Source organism: Schistocerca gregaria, unplaced genomic scaffold, assembly GCF_023897955.1.
Source record: "Schistocerca gregaria isolate iqSchGreg1 unplaced genomic scaffold, iqSchGreg1.2 ptg000286l, whole genome shotgun sequence".
Classification (NCBI taxonomy): Eukaryota; Metazoa; Arthropoda; class Insecta; order Orthoptera; family Acrididae; genus Schistocerca; species Schistocerca gregaria.
Window position 1 is genome coordinate 1,261,874 of NW_026061776.1, and position 20,718 is coordinate 1,282,591.

Consider the following 20,718-nt stretch of genomic DNA (forward strand, 5'->3'; position numbering starts at 1 on the left):
AAGGAAAATTCAATCAGTCTACAAAGGAGATTGCTTACAAATCACTCATGTGACCCATTCTGGAATACTGCTCAAGTGTGTGGGACCTGTACCAAATAGGACTAAGAAGATATATTGAATGTGTACAGAGAAGGGTAATGCAAATGGTCATGTGTTTGTATGACCCATATGAGAGTGTCACAGATATGCTGAAGAAAGTGAAGTGGCAGATTCTTGAAGACAGATGTAAGCTATCCGGAGCAAACTGATTTACAAAGTTAAATGATGATTCTAGGAATATACTACAACTCTCTACTTACCACTCATGTAGGGATCATGAGGACAAGGTTAGATGAATTACAGCACTCACAGAGATATTTAAACAATCATTCTTCCCTTCCCCAATACATGAATTGAAGGGATAGAAGGGGAAGGAAACCCAATAACTGGTACAATGAAATGTTCCCTATGCCATGCACTTCACAGTGGTTAGCAGTATATAGATGTAGATTCAGATGTAGCTGCAGGTGGCCAGTCACAACCATTGATTCAGTTTATCAAATGTAGCAAGAATAGATGGTATTTATTTGTTTTATTGAGAGGCCATGCAACCTTGCCAGTTCGTTGAGTAATTCTATTTATTCAGCATTATGCATTGTTACTACAAAATGTAAAACAATTGACTGACTAGAACCAGTATACCTCCTCAGCTGCCTGATACTGTATTCTATATGTTGTGAGGAGGAGGTAAATACAAGCATCCAGGGTAAGTTCATCTTTATTGAAATACAAGAGTTCACAGTTTGTTAGAATTATATTCAATTAATATAGTATTTGTAAATACACTATCTTATGATTTTGTTCATTTCTTTGACAGTTATTGATCTTACAGAGGATGATAATGGTGATGATGATGATGATGATGATGGTGGTGAGGATGATGATGATGATAATGGTCTTATAGAATATTGGGGAGAATGTTTATAAAAATCATATGTATGTAGTTTGAACAAAGAAAGAAATGGCGTATTTGTATGATAAATTTGAATCACACAAAACATACAACAACTCATGTGAGACCTGTTTATGTGATAGATAACAGTCTTTGTCTACTGCATATAATAATGAGGTAATGGCAGTCACCATCTGCTATTCAGTATGTTATTTATACTCTCTAATTCATACTGAATTTGAACTAAATGTATCTTGTCAATACCAATTAGCAACATGTTATTGTAGAACAAATTTGAAGCATGATGATGTGTCAGTCTTTATCAAAGAAACAAATAATTTTGAATAAAAGATGATAGATGTAAGATCTTTATGTATGGAAGCAGTTTTTGAAGTTTCTGCAACACATTACTAATACTGGTATCAGAATACCACCCCCCAAGTAATAATGAAGAATAATTTATAGAAAATCTTGAAAAATGGATAATAATGCTCTCAGAATGTAGAAATGGAGTGTTCTGGTATTCGTTGTCATAGAAATTAAATATAAGACTAAAAAACGTGAAAAAATGTCAAGCACTCAATTAGACACATTAAGATCACTAAACTTCTACTGTCTAAATAACAAACCCATAAGACCTCTGGTACTTTAAACCTCAAGATTTCAGATCAGGTATGGCTGTGGCTCAGACATCCTCTACACAACAAACCAGACAGTTCTTCAAATGAACTAGGAAGGGTAATCAGACCAGCCAATGAACATAAATAGAATCAGTAAAAAACTAATCCCCACACTGGGGTACAGTACTCACTAATGATATGTCTGCCAATGAATCAACCAAGAAATTTTTAGAATTATTAATAGAAAACTTTGGCTCATGTTGTCCCAGACATTACAAAAAACCCGAAGTAGAATTGGTGTAATAAACCTTAAAAACAGGGGAACTGGTACACGCCACACCTGAGCAACCTTAGGGAGGAAATGATGTTGCACTATGACAGAGTGCTACAGAGTCAAGCTGAGAAGGAAACTTACACTGTTGTGAGATGCATGTATAGATTAGAAACGAGAGCAGGCAAGAAGAAGATCAATGACAACTATATACCCAATTCGCCAAATAACCGTAAAGCAGTGTAGAAAGTTATTAAAGCAGAGATAAGCTCTGAAAATAAGCAAAATAATATTCCAATTCAACCAAACATGTTAAACACACAAGTTCTTGCTCAAATAATAATCCCACTGAAGATGGAAATAAAGCAGCTTTAGATAGTAAGCCACATAACAACTTCTGCTTGTCTCATGTATCCTGCAGATAAGTGAGTGAAGCAATTGCTGAACTTAGCAACTCAAAAGCAGAAGATTTTTATCTACTTCTAAACTATTTAATAAAACACATAAAGAAAGAAATTCTGCTGCCACTAACCAAAATCATCAAACAAATGCTACATTAAAGTATCTTCCTACACTGCCCGAAAACTACTATTGTAACATCTATCCAAAATAAAAGTCATAAAACATCCTCTGAGAAGTATCTTTCCATCTCATCCATATCAACCACATCAAAAATTATAGAATATTGTATGCACAACACAGATGAACCAGCACTTCAGACAAAATAATCTACTGAGCTCCCCACAATATGGGTTCAGACCTTATATTCTCACTATAAAAGAAGTTGAGACCATCATCACTAAAACATTTGATTCTTTCCACAGTAAGAAAATACCTTGTACAACTCTAATGGACTTGAGAAAGCCTTTTAATGCTGTCTCCCACAGCATATTTATCAAAAAGCTCTAGTACTATGGACTTGGGAAATGCTCTACACCTTATTGTGTCATACCTAAACAACCGACAGCAGATGGTAACTACAAACAACCAAAGGAATTCCACAGGACTCGGTCCTGGGTCCATTCCTGCTTATTGTACACATAATTGACTTATGCTCATACTTGTTATGTGAGGGAGTATTGTACACAGATAATATAACTCTGACCACACAATCTGATGAACTAGAGGAGCTGCAACATAATGTAAAGATAGCAATGGACTGATGAACTAATTGGTTCTAGGCAAATTGTTTACAAATTAATAATAATATAACTGAAAGCATTGTTTTCAATTAAAGTGTCTCCAATGAAGATCACAAAATAAATAAATTATTAGGTTTCTACATAGATCAGAACTTTAGCTGGGTGAATTACACAGAAAAATTATGCTGCGGACTGTCGCAAGTGATTTATCTGTTGCACAAGCTCAGGAATCGTGTAAGGAAAACTGTACTTGTATATGCATATTTTGAATTTTTCCACTCCCATTTTACCTATGAAACTCTTTCATGGGGTAACTACCACAGCTCAAAAACTGCAAACTGTATCTGAGTGGTGAAGAAGAAGAAGAAGAAGAAGAAGAAGAAGAAGAAGGAGGAGGAGGAGGAGGAGGAGGAGGAGGAGGAGGAGGAGGAGGGGGAGGAGGAGGAGAAGAAGAAAGGCTATTAGATTTCAGATGCATAGCAATACTTACTCTGAAAGAACCTTGTAAAGATCACTTCAAAGAGCTCAATATTATGACTGTCTTTCATCAATGTTAGCAGCATCATATTACTGTCATTAAGACTATTAACAATACTGAAGGGAAGAGTGGTACTGATGTTGATATCACTAGTAATAAGTTGAAAGAAACTGCACATAGGTCTGTTCTGGATGGTCCTGCTGTTTTTGTAGGACATGTTTTTAATTTTAGAATTAGTAATAATGATTTTGTAATGATAATGGATGGTTGACTGTATCTATTATAAAATCAGGTAGTATTGCTACTGAGTTGGACAATATGGATTATTGTAATAAAATTTCTTACTGAACTTATCATATTGTTACTAATAACGATTTTTACCTTCTCTGTTTTAACTAGAATTTAAATCATTTTAATCTTAGTGTTTTTGCACATGAACACAACACAATAACTGGACAATCAATTGATACATCTGACAATAGGCTAGCTAAAGTTTACAATAACCACAAATACCTAGGCTCCAGAGTTTTTGATGGACTTCCAAAAGGTGCCCATTCTGTTTTCTTCAGCACATTTCAATTTGTTTTAGCTGTTTGGTTTAAGAAGGAAGCATAGTACTCCATAAAAGAGTATGAGGAATCAGATTCAAGTGACATAAAATTCTGATTACTGACTGTAAAAATCACTATTTAAAAGGTACCTGCAAATATAATTTTCACATTATATGCAACAATGCACCAATGACGTACATAGCAAGACATTTTATGTACCTCATGTAGCTTTATGTGTAAATATGTGCACCAATAATGTGTAAAGTGGTCAAAGTTGAATAAACTGTATTCATTAAAGTGTCAGGCAGTCTCCACTGTGCAACAGCACAAAGTTAACATTACACAGGGCTGGAAAAAAAAAAAAAAAAAAAAAAAAAAAAAAAAAAAAAAAAAAAAAAAAAACTGTTGCATACGATATTTTTGCTTAATTATATGACTTAAATGTCACAGATTCTAAAAATGACTTCCATAAAATCCCATCACTTACAAGTTTTTCAAAAAGGTAAACAAATTTTTGATAAAAACATTTATTACAATGAACTAAACTTATTATATTTTCTTACAATTAATCAAAAAATTGTTTCTGATGTATACAAATTTTTTTCTTGTGGAACCTTTTCTTTTTCTCTTTCATGTCTCTGTGATCTAGTTTCTGAATTTTTACCCTGGCTTCTCAACAGAGAATCCAACAGTAATCAACTCACATATTGAAATTTCATCTTCCTTGATAACATCTCTCAATATCACGGACATCCTGGTGGAATCTTTAACCCTGTTTTTCATTATAGCCCCATAGTTTCTTGGAAAATAGTCAGTATGGAAGTGTAAGAAATGAACTATTTAAGCTCATCTTGCAGCTTGTGTTTCATATGCTATTAGCATGTGTTGTACAAAGGTTTTTGAAGTATCCACCATAGGTGATTCAAACAGTATCAAAGATTCTTCAAAAAGTTTATTAACAAAAAAAACAAACACTGCTAGTGCCACCTAGTGGAAACACAGGAAATCTACTTTTTGGCAAAATGTATTTTCCTGACAAGTGGACAACCCATGATGCTGGGGTGTGTGGTGTGTTGTCAACCTCGCTGATGTAATATCATGATATGTAAGGAGAAGCACACCATGGAGGGAGGAAAGCTCATGTCTCTGTGCCAGTACACCCGGACTTCCATGTGTCTGCAATCAGAGGGACACCCCCTCTGCACCAAAGGAAGGAGTTCCTTGAGAACTGGGTCATCTTTGGAGCATCTGGCCACCAGAAGAAGACTGACCACTGCTTCTTCTCCCTTACTTTCTAAGTGGAAACATATTTCTGGGTCCTCTTCTGGATCCTAGTCTACTGGTAATTAGGATAGAAGATCAGCATTCGCATGTTATGTGGTGGCACGGTATTGGATATCATAATTAAATGCAGATAAAAACAGTGTCCACTACTGTAGGCGGCAAGCCATCTTGGTGGGTATGGATGTGGAAGGCTTGAAAAGGGATAACAACAGCATATGATGAGTCAGAAATTTCATCAGAGTTTCATTACACTGTGGGCAGACTATTGGAGATTAATGCAATTGGCTGCTCCACCTCATTGACAATGTGCCATAGGAGTGTTGCCACACCATAGTTGGACGTATCTGCTGCTTAGACAAGTGGATGGGGTGTATCACAGGTGGCGAGACACATGGGGCAGAGAAAGGCCTACTTAAGTTCTCTGAAAGCCTTGTCACATACTGGCATCCAGTTCCACTTTAGGCTTTACCTGAGGAGTTTATGATAGCTGCTGCCTGTAGTGTGAATTTTAGGTAATAGTTCAATTGTCTCAGTACTGACTTCAGTTGGCCAATATCTTTTGGAATGGGCAATTTTTGGATTGCCTCCATGTACTGAGGTGTGGGACAAATGGCTATAGCACTAAGGATGTGTCCCAAATATTTGACATGTGCAACAAAAAAGCTAAACTTAACCTTATTGCACTCAATATTTGCTTTCAGTAATACTGAAAACAATCTTTCTAAGTTGTTTTCCAGATCCTCAGCAGTTTTGGCCACTACAAGAATGTCGTGCTGGTAGTATGCTGTATGTGGCACTTCACAAATGAGATGTTCGAGCTATCTTTGGAAAATGGGCCAGTTAAAACTCTCTCTTTTATGTTGGCTTCAGACAGTTTCAGGAACTTGTAAAACAGGCATCTGAATCAATCCCCATTTGTTGGCAGTGAACTGATAAACCGTTTTGTAATCCCCAATGTAATATGAAGAGGTGGCAATAAAACTTTTCTTGGAGAATACAGATTGTCTTGATGTTTTGCTTGCCGGGGATTAAACTGACTCATGGTGGGCAATCATTTTTTGTCCACTGCTGCTGTCTGGATCTAGTATCTCATAAACAATGACAGCAAAGATATTTTGTATATCTCCCTTCTGACCCATTTTGAAATCTATACAAACCATCCATTGATGCTCTTGATATTTGATTTTCTCAAGAATTGTAGGTATGTGTTATAGTTTTCTTGCATATGAACCAAGTGTCCCATAGGAAGAGATGCAAATACATTTCCATTATGTAGCAAGACTGCTTTGAAGCTCAGATACAGAAGCTCTGTAAAGTTTGGAAGGTAGGAGATGAGGTACTGGCAGAAGTAAAGCTGTGAGTACCGGGCGTGAGTCGTGCTTCGATAGCTCAGATTGTAGAGCACTTGCCTGCGAAAGGCAAAGGTCCCGAGTTCGAGTCTCAGTTGGGCACACAGTTTTAATCTGCCAGGAAGTTTCATATCAGTGCACACTCCACTGCAGAGTGAAAATCTCATTCTGGCTAGAGAGATGTTAAACTTATTTAGCATGTTGAAACATAAATTAACCTAACACCAGGTTGTTTCTATTTATTTTTAGGACCACAAATAATATGTCAAATCATGCTCAACCTCACAGTTAATATTACTCGTAAATCTGTTTGGACACAGTCACACAACCTTCCTTCCAACAAAAAAACTACTTTACCACCTCCCCCTACAGCTACTCTTCTCTTCAACCATTAACAGTTTTTTCCATTAACTGCCAATTTCAGATTCAGATTCTTTATTGGTCATTCAGCATTATTACATGCAATAGACTACGTCAGTTCACTTAACCTATTAATTTTACAAAATGAATTTTTACATATTTAAGTTGATATTGGGCATTTCTAAAAATTCTTCTATTGAATAGAATGGATTAGCTAACAAGAAGTTATGACCATTGTCTTTAAATAATTTGTCAGGCTTGATTGACCCATTTTTAGACAATTTATTATATATTTTAATTGCCATATACTTATGACTATTGTTAGTTTTAGCTAATATATTTTGTGGCAACAGCAGAGAAGTACACATTCTTGTATAGTAGTCATGCCTTTCATTTGTTACACTTAAATTAGGTAGTTCAGCAAGTATGTAGTTAACACTGTCAAGAATATATAAATTAATAACTGTTAAAATTCTATACTTAATGAACAATGGTTTACAATGTGTTCTATTATCTACCTTAGCCATTACTCTGATTGCTTTCTTCTGGATCACCATATTTTCATTTATTTTTCTGCTGTTTTCTCAGAGTATTCACCCATACCTTAAAACAGATTGAAAAAAGGCAAAGTACGCTGTCCTTACGTACTTAAATGTCACACAACACATCAGTCTCTTCAACAAATACATAACTCTTGACAATCTAACCACTATGTGATCAACATGAGAGTTCCATGTTACACTGTTGTCAAGTACAATACCTAAAAACTTTGCCTTTTGTTTTTCTATTTTTGTAGTCTTTGATAGACTGAACCACATATTCTGGGTCTTTTCCTCATTTAATAGCAGACCATTGGCATTAAACCACGATGTTGAATTTTCTTTTGCCAATTTCATATCACTTTCAAGGTTATCAAGTACATGGTTTACAGATAGAAAATTTGTGTCATCTGCATACATATATGTCTTTACAGCTTTATTTCCTGGTAAGTCATTTATGTGTATAAGGAAAATAAGTGGTCCCAATTTCGATCCCTGTGGCACTCCATGTTGAACTTCGAGTATGTTTGACAGATGACTTCCTGAACTCATCACCTGTTTCCTTTTATTGAGGTATGATTTTATGAGTTTTAAACTTTTATCACATATTCCATAGTACTCAAGTTTAGAGAGCAGAAGTGGGTGGTCAACACAGTCAAAAGCTTTGCTCAGATCACATAAGGTTAACTATGTGTGCGCATGGTCCTCAAATGCTGCTAGAATGTCTCTGACTAAGAGCTCTATGGCATGTGTAGCTGACCTTCCTTTTCTGTAACCAAACTGTGATTCACTTAACATACCATTTAGTTCTAGGTACTCATACATCTGCTTATATATTATTCCTTCAAAGACTTTTCCTAGAACTGGAGTTAGTGAAATTGGTCTGGAGTTACCTTGGATAGTTTGAGAGGGTCAGTAAAAAATCCTTATGCGAGACACAGGTTTATAGAATTTGTTATTGGTGCTGCAATGTAATGTATGATTTCTTTCAATAGATTGTTTGGCATATTAAAAATATCTGTACTGTATGAATTTTTCATTTCTTTGACTATTTTAAGAACTTCATGTTGGTGTACCTCTTTGAAGAGTTTCAATGATGATCTGGTCCTATTAGGATTTAGGTTTGCTCTCTTATGATAATCTATACATGTTACATTGGGTTTACTGATCAGCTTTTTGATATCATCAGCACAGCTTACAAAATATTTATTGAATGTATCTGCTGGTATTGGGACTGTCTTGTGGAAGTTTCTGACTTCACCTTTAAAAGTATTAATTACTGACCAGGCTGTTTTGCATTGGTTTTTACTATTTCTTATGAAATTTGTGTTGTATCTTTGTTTTGCCAATTGCAACTCTTTCTTATACAGTTTCTTAGTGATTTTTCCAAGATCCTTAATTTCATTAGAATTGTTTACTTTGCAAGGCGCTTCAGCAGCAGTAGCTTATTTTTTGAATCTCCAGTTCTTTGGTGTACCAAAATTTACCCTTTCTTGTTTCATGGTATTTCTTTTGAACAAGATGGGCTTTTAAAATACCTGTTAAGTAATTGTGGAATGTTTCATAAACTGTTTAGTCACTGGAATCACAGTTTTGAAATAATTTGTCCCAGTTTGTTATACTCAGCTGGTGTGTTACTTTTATGAGATTGTGTTTTGTTAATATTAAGGTATTAGATTTTGTTAACTTTTGTGCAGCCTTGCTCTCATCCCCTTTTATAAAATGTCTTAACTCTACTGTTAACATGGAGTGGTCTGAGAAAACAAATTCCTTTACCTTGGTGGAGTACATATCATGAGCACAGTTGACAAAGCATTATCCAAGCACACTTGTAGTCTACATCTACATGACTACTCTGCAATTCACATTTAAGTGCTTGGCAGAGGGTTCATCGAACCACAATCATACTATCTCTCTACCATTCCACTCCCTAACAGCATGCGGGAAAAACGAACACCTAAACCTTTCTGTTCAAGCTCTGATTTCTCGTATTTTATTTTGATGATCATTCCTACTTATGTAGGATGGGCTCAACAAAATACAGGGTGATTCAAAAAGAATACCACCACTTTAGGAATTTAAAACTCTGCAACGACAAAAGGCAGAGCTAAGCACTATCTGTCGGCGAATTAAGGGAGCTATAAAGTTTCATTTAGTTGTACATTTGTTCGCTTGAGGTGCTGTTGACTAGGCGTCAGCGTCAGTTGATGCTAAGATGGCGACTGCTCAACAGAAAGCTTTTTGTGTTATAGAGTACGGCAGAAGTGAATCGACGACAGCTGTTCAGCGTGCATTTCAAATGAAGTATGGTGTTAAACCTCCTGATAGGTGGTGTATTAAACATTGGTATAAACAGTTTACAGAGAATGGGTGTTTGTGCAAAGGGAAAAGTTCTGGATGGCCGAGAACGAGTGATGAAAATGTAGCACGCATCCAGCAAGCATTTGTTCGCAGCCCAGGAAAATCGACTCGCAGAGCTAGCAGAGAGCTGCAAATTCCACAATCAACTCTATGGAGAGTCCTACGAAAAAGGTTAGTTATGAAACCTTATCATCTGAAATTGGTTCAAGCACTGTCTGCAGCTGATAAGATTAAAAGAATCGATTTCTGTGATTTTATCCTTGCTCAAATGGAAACAGATGAATCTTTCGTTTCAAAGATTGTGTTTAGTAATGAAGCAACTTTCCACACTAACGGGAAAGTCAACCGTCACAATGTCTGTATATGGGGCACTGAGAACCCGCGGGAAACAACTCAGTATGAACGTGACTCGCCTAAGGTGAACGTTTTCTGTGCCATTTCAGCCAATAAAGTTTTTGGTCCCTTTTTCTTCGAAGGTGCTACTGTAACTGGACTACAGTATCTGGAGATGTTAGAGAATTGGCTGTTCCTTCAGCTCGAACAAGAAGCACAAGGATTCATATTTCAGCAGGATGGAGTGCCACCACATTGCCACTTACCTGTCCGTAACTACCTGAATGTCAAATACCCGAGGCGATGGATCAGCCGCCAGGCAGCCCGTGACAGAGCACTTCATCACTGGCCTCCAAGAAGCCCTGATCTTACCCCCCTGCGATTTTTTCTTATGGGGGTATGTTAAGGATATGGTGTTTCGGCCACCTCTTCCAGCCACCACTGATGATTTGAAACGAGAAATAACAACAGCTATCCAAACTGTTACGCCTGATATGCTACAGAGAGTGTGGAACGAGTTGGAGTATCGGGTTGATATTGCTCGAGTGTCTGGAGGGGGCCATATTGAACATCTCTGAACTTGTTTTTGAGTGAAAAAAAAAACCTTTTTAAATACTCTTTGTAATGATGTATAACAGAAGGTTATATTATGTTTCTTTCATTAAATACACATTTTTAAAGTTGTGGTATTCTTTTTGAATCACCCTGTATTTTCGCATTCAGAAGAGAAAGTTGGTGACTGAAATTTCCTAAAAAGATGTCGCCGTGACGAAAAACGTCTTTGCTGTAGTGACTTCCATCCCAATTCGCGTATCATATCTGCCACACTCTCTCCCCTATTACGTGGTAATACAAAACGAGCTGCCATTTTTTGCACCCTTTCGATGTCTTGTTGGTTCTGAATTTACATGATGGAAGTTGTGCTGCCTTAGCATATTCAGTAACTTATTTACACTGGGTTTGTTACATGTTACATCAAAGTTTGAATTAAAGTCTCCCCCAATTACAGTTACATACTGTTTCCATTTCGTTATGTAGCAGAGTACACTGTCTATACTATATATAAAAAAGTTTTATCATCTGAGTCAGGGGAATGGTAGATACATACTATGATAAGTTTCATTATATCACATATGAGCCCAGTAATTTCAAAGTGTTTCTCTACACATGCCCAACTAAGATCTAGTTCTCTACACTCTATTTCATTTGAAACATAGATAACAGTACCACCATTACAGTACTGAGATCTGCAAAAATTGTTTCCATGTTTATAACCTTCTGGTACATAGTATTGTATTTGTTCTGGTTTAAGCCAATGTTCTGATAGACATAAGAAAGAATACTTATTCTGTGGCAATGACTCCTCCAGAATTTCAACTTTATTTTCAAGACCCTGAATGTTTAAAAATAGGATGTTGTTGTGACTTATCTGTGAGTTAGCAGGCTGGTTTTTCACATTTTTATTTTCTTCTTGGCTTGAAAGCAAAAAAATTATCACTGAATGACACAGATGTATTTTTCCTTTGGCTCCTTCTTAAGGATTGCTGTGTTGCTGCTCCAGTCGTTGTTGGTTCTGCTGCTGATGATGATGGTGCTGCTGCTGTTTCACTTATTTCTGGTGCTTGTTGTTCCATAACTGCTGTGCCTTTCTGTGAATTATTAACATTTGGAGTGTTCAGTTGCATTAATAAAATTTCACATTTGTCTTGGAGAGGTGTAGCTTCACTGACAGCAGATTTCACATTGGAGTCTACAGGTAACACACACTTCCTGTCCATGAGAGGTGTGACTTTTCTATCATCACACTGCACATTTGAGATTTTATTTACAAGTCCTAAAATTTTTGTTACTATTACATTTTTTCCAAGTACATTTAGATGAGAACCATGTGTTGTGTGAAATCTTTTCCCTAAATTGCTGATGTTCACAAATGTTACACTGTCAAACCGCTTGCAAATATTTTGCATTTTTTTATTTGCAGTTTCAATTTCTTTTTTTACGCAGGACCATTCTATCAAGTCGTAATGGTGTGGCACTGAAAAAACAATAACATTTGTTCCTCTCAGCTCATACAGTTTTCTTTTTAGCAAGATTAAGAGATCGTTTTTTTCGTTCCTAGCTATATCCAGCTTTAATTGATAGAATTAAGGTGTACAGTCTTAGTTGCAATGCCATTTTTAAATAAAAAAGAATAATACAGTTTGGGCTAATTAGGAATATTACACTAAATACAAACAAACACAAATGTAACAAAAAAAACACAATATGATGCAAGTCCCCCCCCCCCCCATCAAGTTGAAATCTATAGAAAAATGTGCAATGCAAATATTTTGTGCAGTTTTTTTGTGTGTATGAATATTATGAACAGGATAAGTGGAGACATTGAGTTGCAGACAGGCACAACAAAAAGATGGTTGGAGTGACAACACACACACACACACACACACACACACACACACACACACACATTCACAATGTGCACATTATTCCATTCAGGATTTTCCATTGTTTGAATGAATGAGTAGGTATTTTTGTAAAAACCACAGAGGATATCCAAGGCATTGCATGCACCAGTATATTATAATACATAATACAAATATATGCCCACACAATGAGGTCAAAATGTTATTGATATAAACATATACACCAATTTTACAATCATTTCAATAAAATATGTCCAACAATGGACACTCCAGGTTGGAATATCAAGTGTCTTTTAATTGTGCCTGTCTGCAACTTACTGTATCATCTATCGTTTCCTAAAACTGTAAACAAAATACATGTTACGTTAATGCACACACAAACCTTATCTACAGGTAATTTATACACCCAGGGACAGTGAGTAATAATTGCTACAAGAACCGCTGAAAGATAGCAGGGGCGCTGGCAACTCCGAATGGCAATCATTGGTATTGATAGAGGCCGAAAGGCAAGTTAAGGACCAGAAACTACTGGGAGGCAGCGTCAAGAGGAAATTGATAATAAGCTTCTGACAGGTCAAGTTTAGAAAAATACTGGCCTCCAGCTAGTTTAGTGAACAATTCTCCAGGTCGAGGCATAGGGTAAGTGTCGATAAGGCATTGAGCATTTACAGTGGCTTTGAAATTGCCACAGAGATGAATATCACCATTTAGCTTAGCAACAACAACGACAGAAGAGGACCACTCACAGGAAGTGACAGGAAGCAAGACCCCTGAAGCAGTGAGACGATCCAGCTCCCATTTGACCTGATCATGAAGGGCCACAGGAATGGGCCAAGCCCAAAAAATATTTACGCTGAGCAGTGGGTTTGAGCGTGATATGAGCTTCAAATACGTTTGCACGGCCTAACCCAGGAGAAAAAAGGAATGAAAATGTCATCGACAAGGAATCCAATTGAGCAAAAGGAATAGCATCAGAAACAATATTGACAGAGTCATCTATGGAGAACCCAAAAATGCAAAAGGCATTGAAACCAAAAAGATTCTCTACGTTACTATGGTCGACCACAAATATGGGAACAGTGTGAATGACAGATTTGTAAGATACCTCAGCATCAAATTGTCCCAAGAGAGAAATCTTCTGTAGTCCATAATTGCCTAGTGACAGGTGACAGGATTGGAGAACCCAACTGAAGATACGTCTGAGAATTGATGATAGTGGCAACAGAACCAGTATCCACCCGCATGCGAACATCTCAACCAAGTATTTGGACAGTGAGGATTAACTTCCCTGAAAGGGAAGAAGTCAATTGACAGACAACACGGTATCAGAATCAGAATCAGTGGCATGTTCGTGAACATCATGTATGTGGTTGGATTTGCAAACAGATGACACATGACCCTTTTTTTTTTTTGCATTTGTGACACATGGCCCAACGTCGTGGACAATCTTCTCGTGAATGTTTTGTAAAACACCACGGACATGAAGGAAGTTGACGTGGGTATTGCTGCAGTTTCTTAGAGGTTTGTTTATGGTTAGGCCAAGGCTGCGCTTTGGAGCAAACTGCCGCCACGTCGGCGGCAGGGACACACCACATGCTTTGTCAGCATCGCACAGAGGTTGTATTCCCCAACATCGCCCCATGCCTCGATTTGCACTCCAGCAGCATGAGAAATTTCAAAAGACTGACCGATGGATAGGACTTCATCTAGAGTCAGATTTGCCAACTGTAGGGTATGTAGCCTAACTTCTTTGTCAGGCGCCAATCCAATCGGATAATAGCATCCCGTACCATGGAATCGGCATAGGATTCTTTGTGAACTTCAGTAACAAATTGAAACTTTCTACTGAGGCCGTGAAGTTCAGCAGCCCAAGCGTGATGATTGATTTGGTTGTTTTTGAAAACAATAAAAGGCAACACGAGAGGTTACCACATGCATTTGCTTTTGAAAATAGAAACAGAAGTGACCACATTTCAGCAAAGGACAAAGATGCAGGATCTTACAAAGGAGCCAATTGCAACAACAACCGATACATTTGAGGCGCTGCATTGTATCCTCACTGGCTTCTTTCCTGTTTAAAAATATTCATTGCAAGCTTTTGATGGCCATATAGTATGATACCATATGTTTTATGACTTTATATCAAGGCACAATAAACAACTTCAACAACAGGAATATTAGCATACAGGTGTAGTTTTCTTAAGACAGATGTACACTTACTAATTTCAAAAATTAGCTTTTCTATATGTTTAAACAAGTTTGATTCATTTATTATCCCAAGGAAGTTAACAGCAAGTAGATCTAGTTCCATTTACATGTTGTGATTCAATTTTATATGTAGAACCTATCTGCAGTCTTGATTGACACATTGCACCACGGGTTTGATCTACTTCAGATATCAATATCTTCACTGTTTCTGACATTATTCAGACCTCAGAAGCATCAGCAAAAATGTAACTGCAAGCAGATTGTCTCATTGCATTACATAGGTCAGTACAACATAGAAAACCAGCTCAAGCCAAATGCTACCAAAATCATCACAACTGGGAAGCCTTGAGGATGCTGACAATACCATGGCAAAGTGCTAATTGCACTAATTTTGGAGTTACTCTAAATCAAGTGCTAACCACCCAGAAATATTGTTCCAACAAAAACTTGAAGACCAGTAGTAGAAATATCATACTTTGGATATTAAGCAGCACAACTTCAGGAGCCAAACAATCATTGAAAACTACAGATTTAGTTATGTGTTTCTCCACTGATGAGTATGATAGACCAGTATGGTATAAATCAACAATTGCCAAGGAAGTCACCTGCACCCTAAATGAAACCTACAGATCTATGACCAATTCCAACCGAGAAACTTTATTACCTGGCTGGTGATGCATCTTAACCAATTCAAAGACATGCAGCAGAGTACAAGAAGAGAACCAAATCACCTGCTTACTTCTCCATGACAACTACTTCATTGCATATAGCCAGAGATTGCACTGGTGAAGTCCAGACACAGTTTTTTTTAGATCTTCTACAGCATTCAGAGAACAGGCCACTTCCTAGCTAGGCCTCACCGTCAGAAGAGCTAGCAGCTGGAAGCAAGGAGAATTAGATCATATGGAAATCTCCAAAATAACTTCAGATTGGCATAGCTAGATGCAATAAACCTCTGTACAGCTTCAGTTAGCTTGACACTTTAAGACCCTGCAAATGTGATGTAACAAAAACAATTATATATAAATACTCCTATCCTCTGCAGCCTGTGCAGTGTTCCTGAGAAAAGTTTATATCAGCACAGTCCAGTGATGTCAATGTGGCCCATTCCTGGGTTAAAACAGTATACTGCTTGAACTATTGGTCACTTATTATTTCCCAGGTAAGAATGAAATATTTATCACATTGCATGCAGTGCTTGTATCATGATTAATAATAATAATTATTATTGTTGTTGTTGTGGTCTTCAGTCCTGAGACTGGTTTGATGCAGCTCTCCATGCTACTCTATCCTGTGCAAGCTTCTTCAACTCCCAGTACCTACTGCAACCTACATCCTTCTCAATCTGCTTAGTGTATTCATCTCTTGGTCTCCCTCTACGATTTTTACCCTCCACGCTGCCCTCCAATACTAAATTGGTGATCCCTTGATGCCTCAGAACATGTCCTACCAACTGATCCCTTCTTCTGGTCAAGTTGTGCCACAAACTTCTCTTCTCCCCAATCCTATTCAGTACTTCCTTATTAGTTATGTGATCTACCCATCTAATCTTCAGCATTCTTCTGTAGCACCACATTTTGAAGGCTTCTATTCTCTTCTTGTCCAAACTATTTATCGTCCATGTTTCACTTCCCAACCACTGCTTCCCTTTCATGTCCCTAGACTCTTACAACTGCCATCTGGTTTATGTACAAATTGTAAATAGCCTTTCGCTCCCTGTATTTTACCCCTGCCACCTTCAGAATTTGAAAGAGAGTATTCCAGTCAACATTGTCAAAAGCTTTCTCTAAGTCTACAAATGCTGGAAACATAGGTTTGCCCTTCCTTAATCTAGCTTCTAAGATAAGTCGTAGGGTCAGTGTTGCCTCACGTGTTCCAACATTTCTACGGAATCCAAACTGATCTTCCCCGAGGTCAGCTTCTACTTGTTTTTCCATTCGTCTGTAAAGAATTCGCGTTAGTATTTTGCAGCTGTGACTTACTAAACTGATAGTTCGGTAATTTTCACATCTGTCAACACCTGCTTTCCTTGGGATTGGAATTATTATATTCTTCTTGAAGTCTGAGGGTATTTTGCCTGTTTCATACATCTTGCCCACCAGATGGTAGAATTTTGTCAGGACTGGCTCTCCCAATGCCGTCAGTAGTTCCAATGGAACATTGTCTACACCGAGGGCCTTGTTACGACTCAGGTCTTTCAGTGCTCTGTCAAACTCTTCATGCAGTATAATAGTAATAATGATAATAATAATAATAATAATAATAATAATAATAATAATAATATGATAAGTCGTTTATATAAATTAGACTGGATCTAGTGCAGAACCTTGAGGGGCATCAATATGTACAGGGAAGTGTGCAGACTCTGCACCATTAACTTCAAACTTAAACAACATTTCACCAATGATGCAGCATTTTCTGTAAATCCATAGAACTGCTATTTATTTAATAATAAATTGCTCAAAATTTATTGTACTAGCTGAAAATCTGTGAATTTGGGTCGGCTTAGATTGAAGGGCAGTATGGATTGAAACAATGGGACCATTGCACTTGATTTATTCCTATTTCCCAGCAGAACATGTACATAAGGAAGACATGGCATGCTCATTTATTATCATCATGAAATATGAAAATATTGCTATAACACAGACTGTAGGTCTAGATAATAGGTTAGAATATCTTGTCCCAATATTGCACAGCCCTCAAATTACCCTTTATAATCATGAGATGTGTTTGACACGCATATATGATACTGGACCAAAATATGACTCACCCACTTCCCTCATGAACTCACTGGTCTACATGCCTATGGCATACAGTAGAACCTGAACACTGCCACACTCTTCTATGATGATCACAAGGTATCAGCCAAGTACTACATTTTTAAGTGAAGAGAAGCTGGTGCCAGTGATCCAGGTTCCTTTCCTGGTGTCGTGTACTATTGCTTGCAGTGGGCACTGAGAGGCTGAATCGATCCTATCGAGGCAGTTGCATACACCCTGGATCAACATAGCCCCTCAAGTTGCTTCCAAGAAGGTACTGTGCAGTTCCGTTAAATTTCCTCTGGGACCTAAAAGTTATTATTTACAAGTAGCATTCAGCAGATGATGGTGTTGATTGTAGGTGGTCACTATGTAGCAGATAGTGGCTGAATGTTTAAATGATACCTACATGGTGCGAAACCCACAAAATCTGCAGCAACATTAACCATGCCAACAGCTGCCTGGCTAATCTGTACAGCAGAGTTAAAATCCATGAAAATTCAGTCAGTAACTACATCATTGCAAATGAATTCAACAGCTGCCCAGCTGATCTGAGCAGTACCTAAAACCACATGAAAATTTAATCACAACTGCAACACCCAAAGAAATTCAGTAACTGCCAGACTGATCCTTGCAACACTTGGAACTGAGTTAACATTTGAACACAAGCCTAGAGCCATTCAAGAAAACTGTCAAAGAATTCCCTCAAGAAATGGAAAACCCAGCACAACGTACTTGTGGTTGTCTACAGCAGAAACTCACCAAAGCACACTTGCCAACCCGCTTCCACCTCCGTGTCGATGCCAGAGATCCACACACCACTGCCCTATGCAAGAAGGTATTGGTCGCTTATCCCATGCACAACACACTGAATCAGTGGGTCTTTCAAACTAAACCTCTATCCGACCACAGCCAAAAGGCAAGAGAGACACTGGTGGCAACTCCCATATGGCACATGTGCTTATGCAGTTTAGGAAGCCTGTACAGTCTAGGAGGCACTGGGTTCATATCAGTTAACAGGCTTGATTCAAAATCAGAAAATATGCTTTTGCATGAATTGCTTACACATTTAATGTCATCTTTGAATAATTTAGTAGGTTCTTTAGGAAGGACTTGGAAGCATGTGGACTCAAGACAATTATGCTGGTTCAAGAGTACAATACTGTTGCCTTTATCTAATTTTGTGGCAGTATCTTGGGGATGTACTTTCTTTTTAAAGGACCTGAGGGCCTGAGTGTTTGTGCCTCAGTCTAGATGAGTAACATCTTTTCTCATGTCGTTTACAAACTTTGTAACTTCTCTGGCGACGATTGTCAGTTAAAGCCTGGTGATGGCCTCATAAGCCAAAAACCAGTTAACGTGAATAAATTAATTCAGTCAAACATAAGCAATATAGTGTTTTCATTTATTATTTATATTTCTCCTAATTGAGAAAAATAATGTTAATTTCTTATCCAAAAAGTCATTGCAATTTTTACGCATACCTCAAATATTATGCAGTTTTCAGTTCAAAAAATAAGGATGTAAACAACACATTGACATTAAAAAACAATGCTAAGTGTGTTAAGTGAGAAAATGATGTACTACAGGAAAGACCAACATGTGTGATGTGTTAATCATTTCATTATCTCTGGTTATTGTTCTCATTTAGTCACATTATGAATGATACTACAGAACTATTCACATACTTTTTTTCAGGCAGGATATATAAGATGGCAGTCATTGCTACCAATTCACTAAGCCAAACTTCATACATTATTACTTACCTTTGTACAATCTGACCTACAAACACAAACAGTTCTAACACAAGACAAGTCAAGTACAATATTCATAAAAATTCCATTTTTATTACTTTTCCAGCCACGCTATTTCAAAGATTTTCCTCTGTCTCAGTGTATAGGTGTCAACTAGATGCTGCAGCAGAGAAGGAAGTGCACAGCCATTTTCAGAAGATAATTGCTTTATTGCTGAAGACAGACAGAGATGAATCATTTAAAGTAGATCATCAGAAAGTTGAAGAAGATGCCAAGGTAAATAATAAAGTCAAAATTCTTGAGAAAGTACACAACAGAGATGATAATAATAATTAATACTGTAATCACCAATTTACAAATAAAGACAAGTACAAGATTATGACCTTTCAAGAAAACTTTTCACATCACAAAAGCTTAAAAAGTTTCACTGAGATTCTCATTAACCTAAAACAATTAGCTGCCTTTATGAACAATCATAAAAACCTAAACTCTGTCTAGACAGGCCTTCAAAGCTGGAGGGTACTGACCGAGCACCGTGTCATCCTCAGCCTGTAGGCTTCATAGGATGAAGGTATGGAGTGGCATGTGGACAGTACACCACTCTCCTGGCTGTCAGTGGTTTATGAAAGTGATATAGCTCCTGAATTTGCTTGACAAGGAGTGAGTGCACCCTACTTGCCAACAGCGCTCACCGTACCCATATGTTCACCCATCTGAGTGGTTATCAAGCCCAACAATGCTTAGCTTTGGTAATATGATGGGAACTGATGTTACCACTGTACCAAGTCCATTTGCTTAGGAACTATAATGCTGTAACATAATGTGTTAGATACAGTTACATTAACTGTCTAATGTCAGTGGTGAAAAAAAAAACATGTTCTAGGAAATGATGAATTCAGAGCTGTAGAATGCCATATTTTTCATGTATTGTTATGAAGTAATTTGGCACCTAAGAGACTAAATGATTAATGAGAAAAGTAGGTGTCATCTATAACTTCATTAATATTGAGCAAAAAACATAAAATAAATTAATGGAACATATAAACACAAATAAATACTTCAGAAAAATGCAACACAACATTATAGTGAACTTAGAAATTAACACCTTAAGCTTGATATTGTCACATTTGTTGACAAATTCAAATTTACAGTCAACTGTATGGCATCCAGTTGATGGCCTTGCTTAACATCAGTCTTTGTTGCTTTATTATATCCATTCTGGCCAATATGGCAAATGACTTTGCGAAACAACAAACACTGAATTGCAACCTACAAACTGCTTCCTATTAAACACTTTTAAATTGGTGAGCTGATGACCAACAGCCCTGCTATAGCTCATAAAAGAGTAAAAT

The 20,718-nt window shown here is 37.3% G+C and overlaps 1 protein-coding gene and 1 long non-coding RNA gene across 2 annotated transcripts in view; one reads left to right on the forward strand and one right to left on the reverse strand.

Annotated features, from left to right (window-relative positions):
- Positions 1–20,718, forward strand: part of LOC126305238 (annexin-B12-like) — a 271,275-nt gene that overhangs the window by 188,816 nt on the left and 61,741 nt on the right. Inside the window, exon 4 of the mRNA XM_049992027.1 lies at positions 19,506–19,642. Within this exon, the coding sequence (XP_049847984.1) occupies positions 19,506–19,642 (137 nt within the window). The remainder of the gene's footprint in view (positions 1–19,505; positions 19,643–20,718) is intronic.
- On the reverse strand, positions 8,395–17,010 carry LOC126305235 (uncharacterized). Its single transcript, XR_007553348.1, has 2 exons — positions 15,582–17,010; positions 8,395–12,254 (listed from the first exon to the last, which is right to left on the reverse strand). It is a non-coding gene; the product is annotated as an uncharacterized LOC126305235 (long non-coding RNA).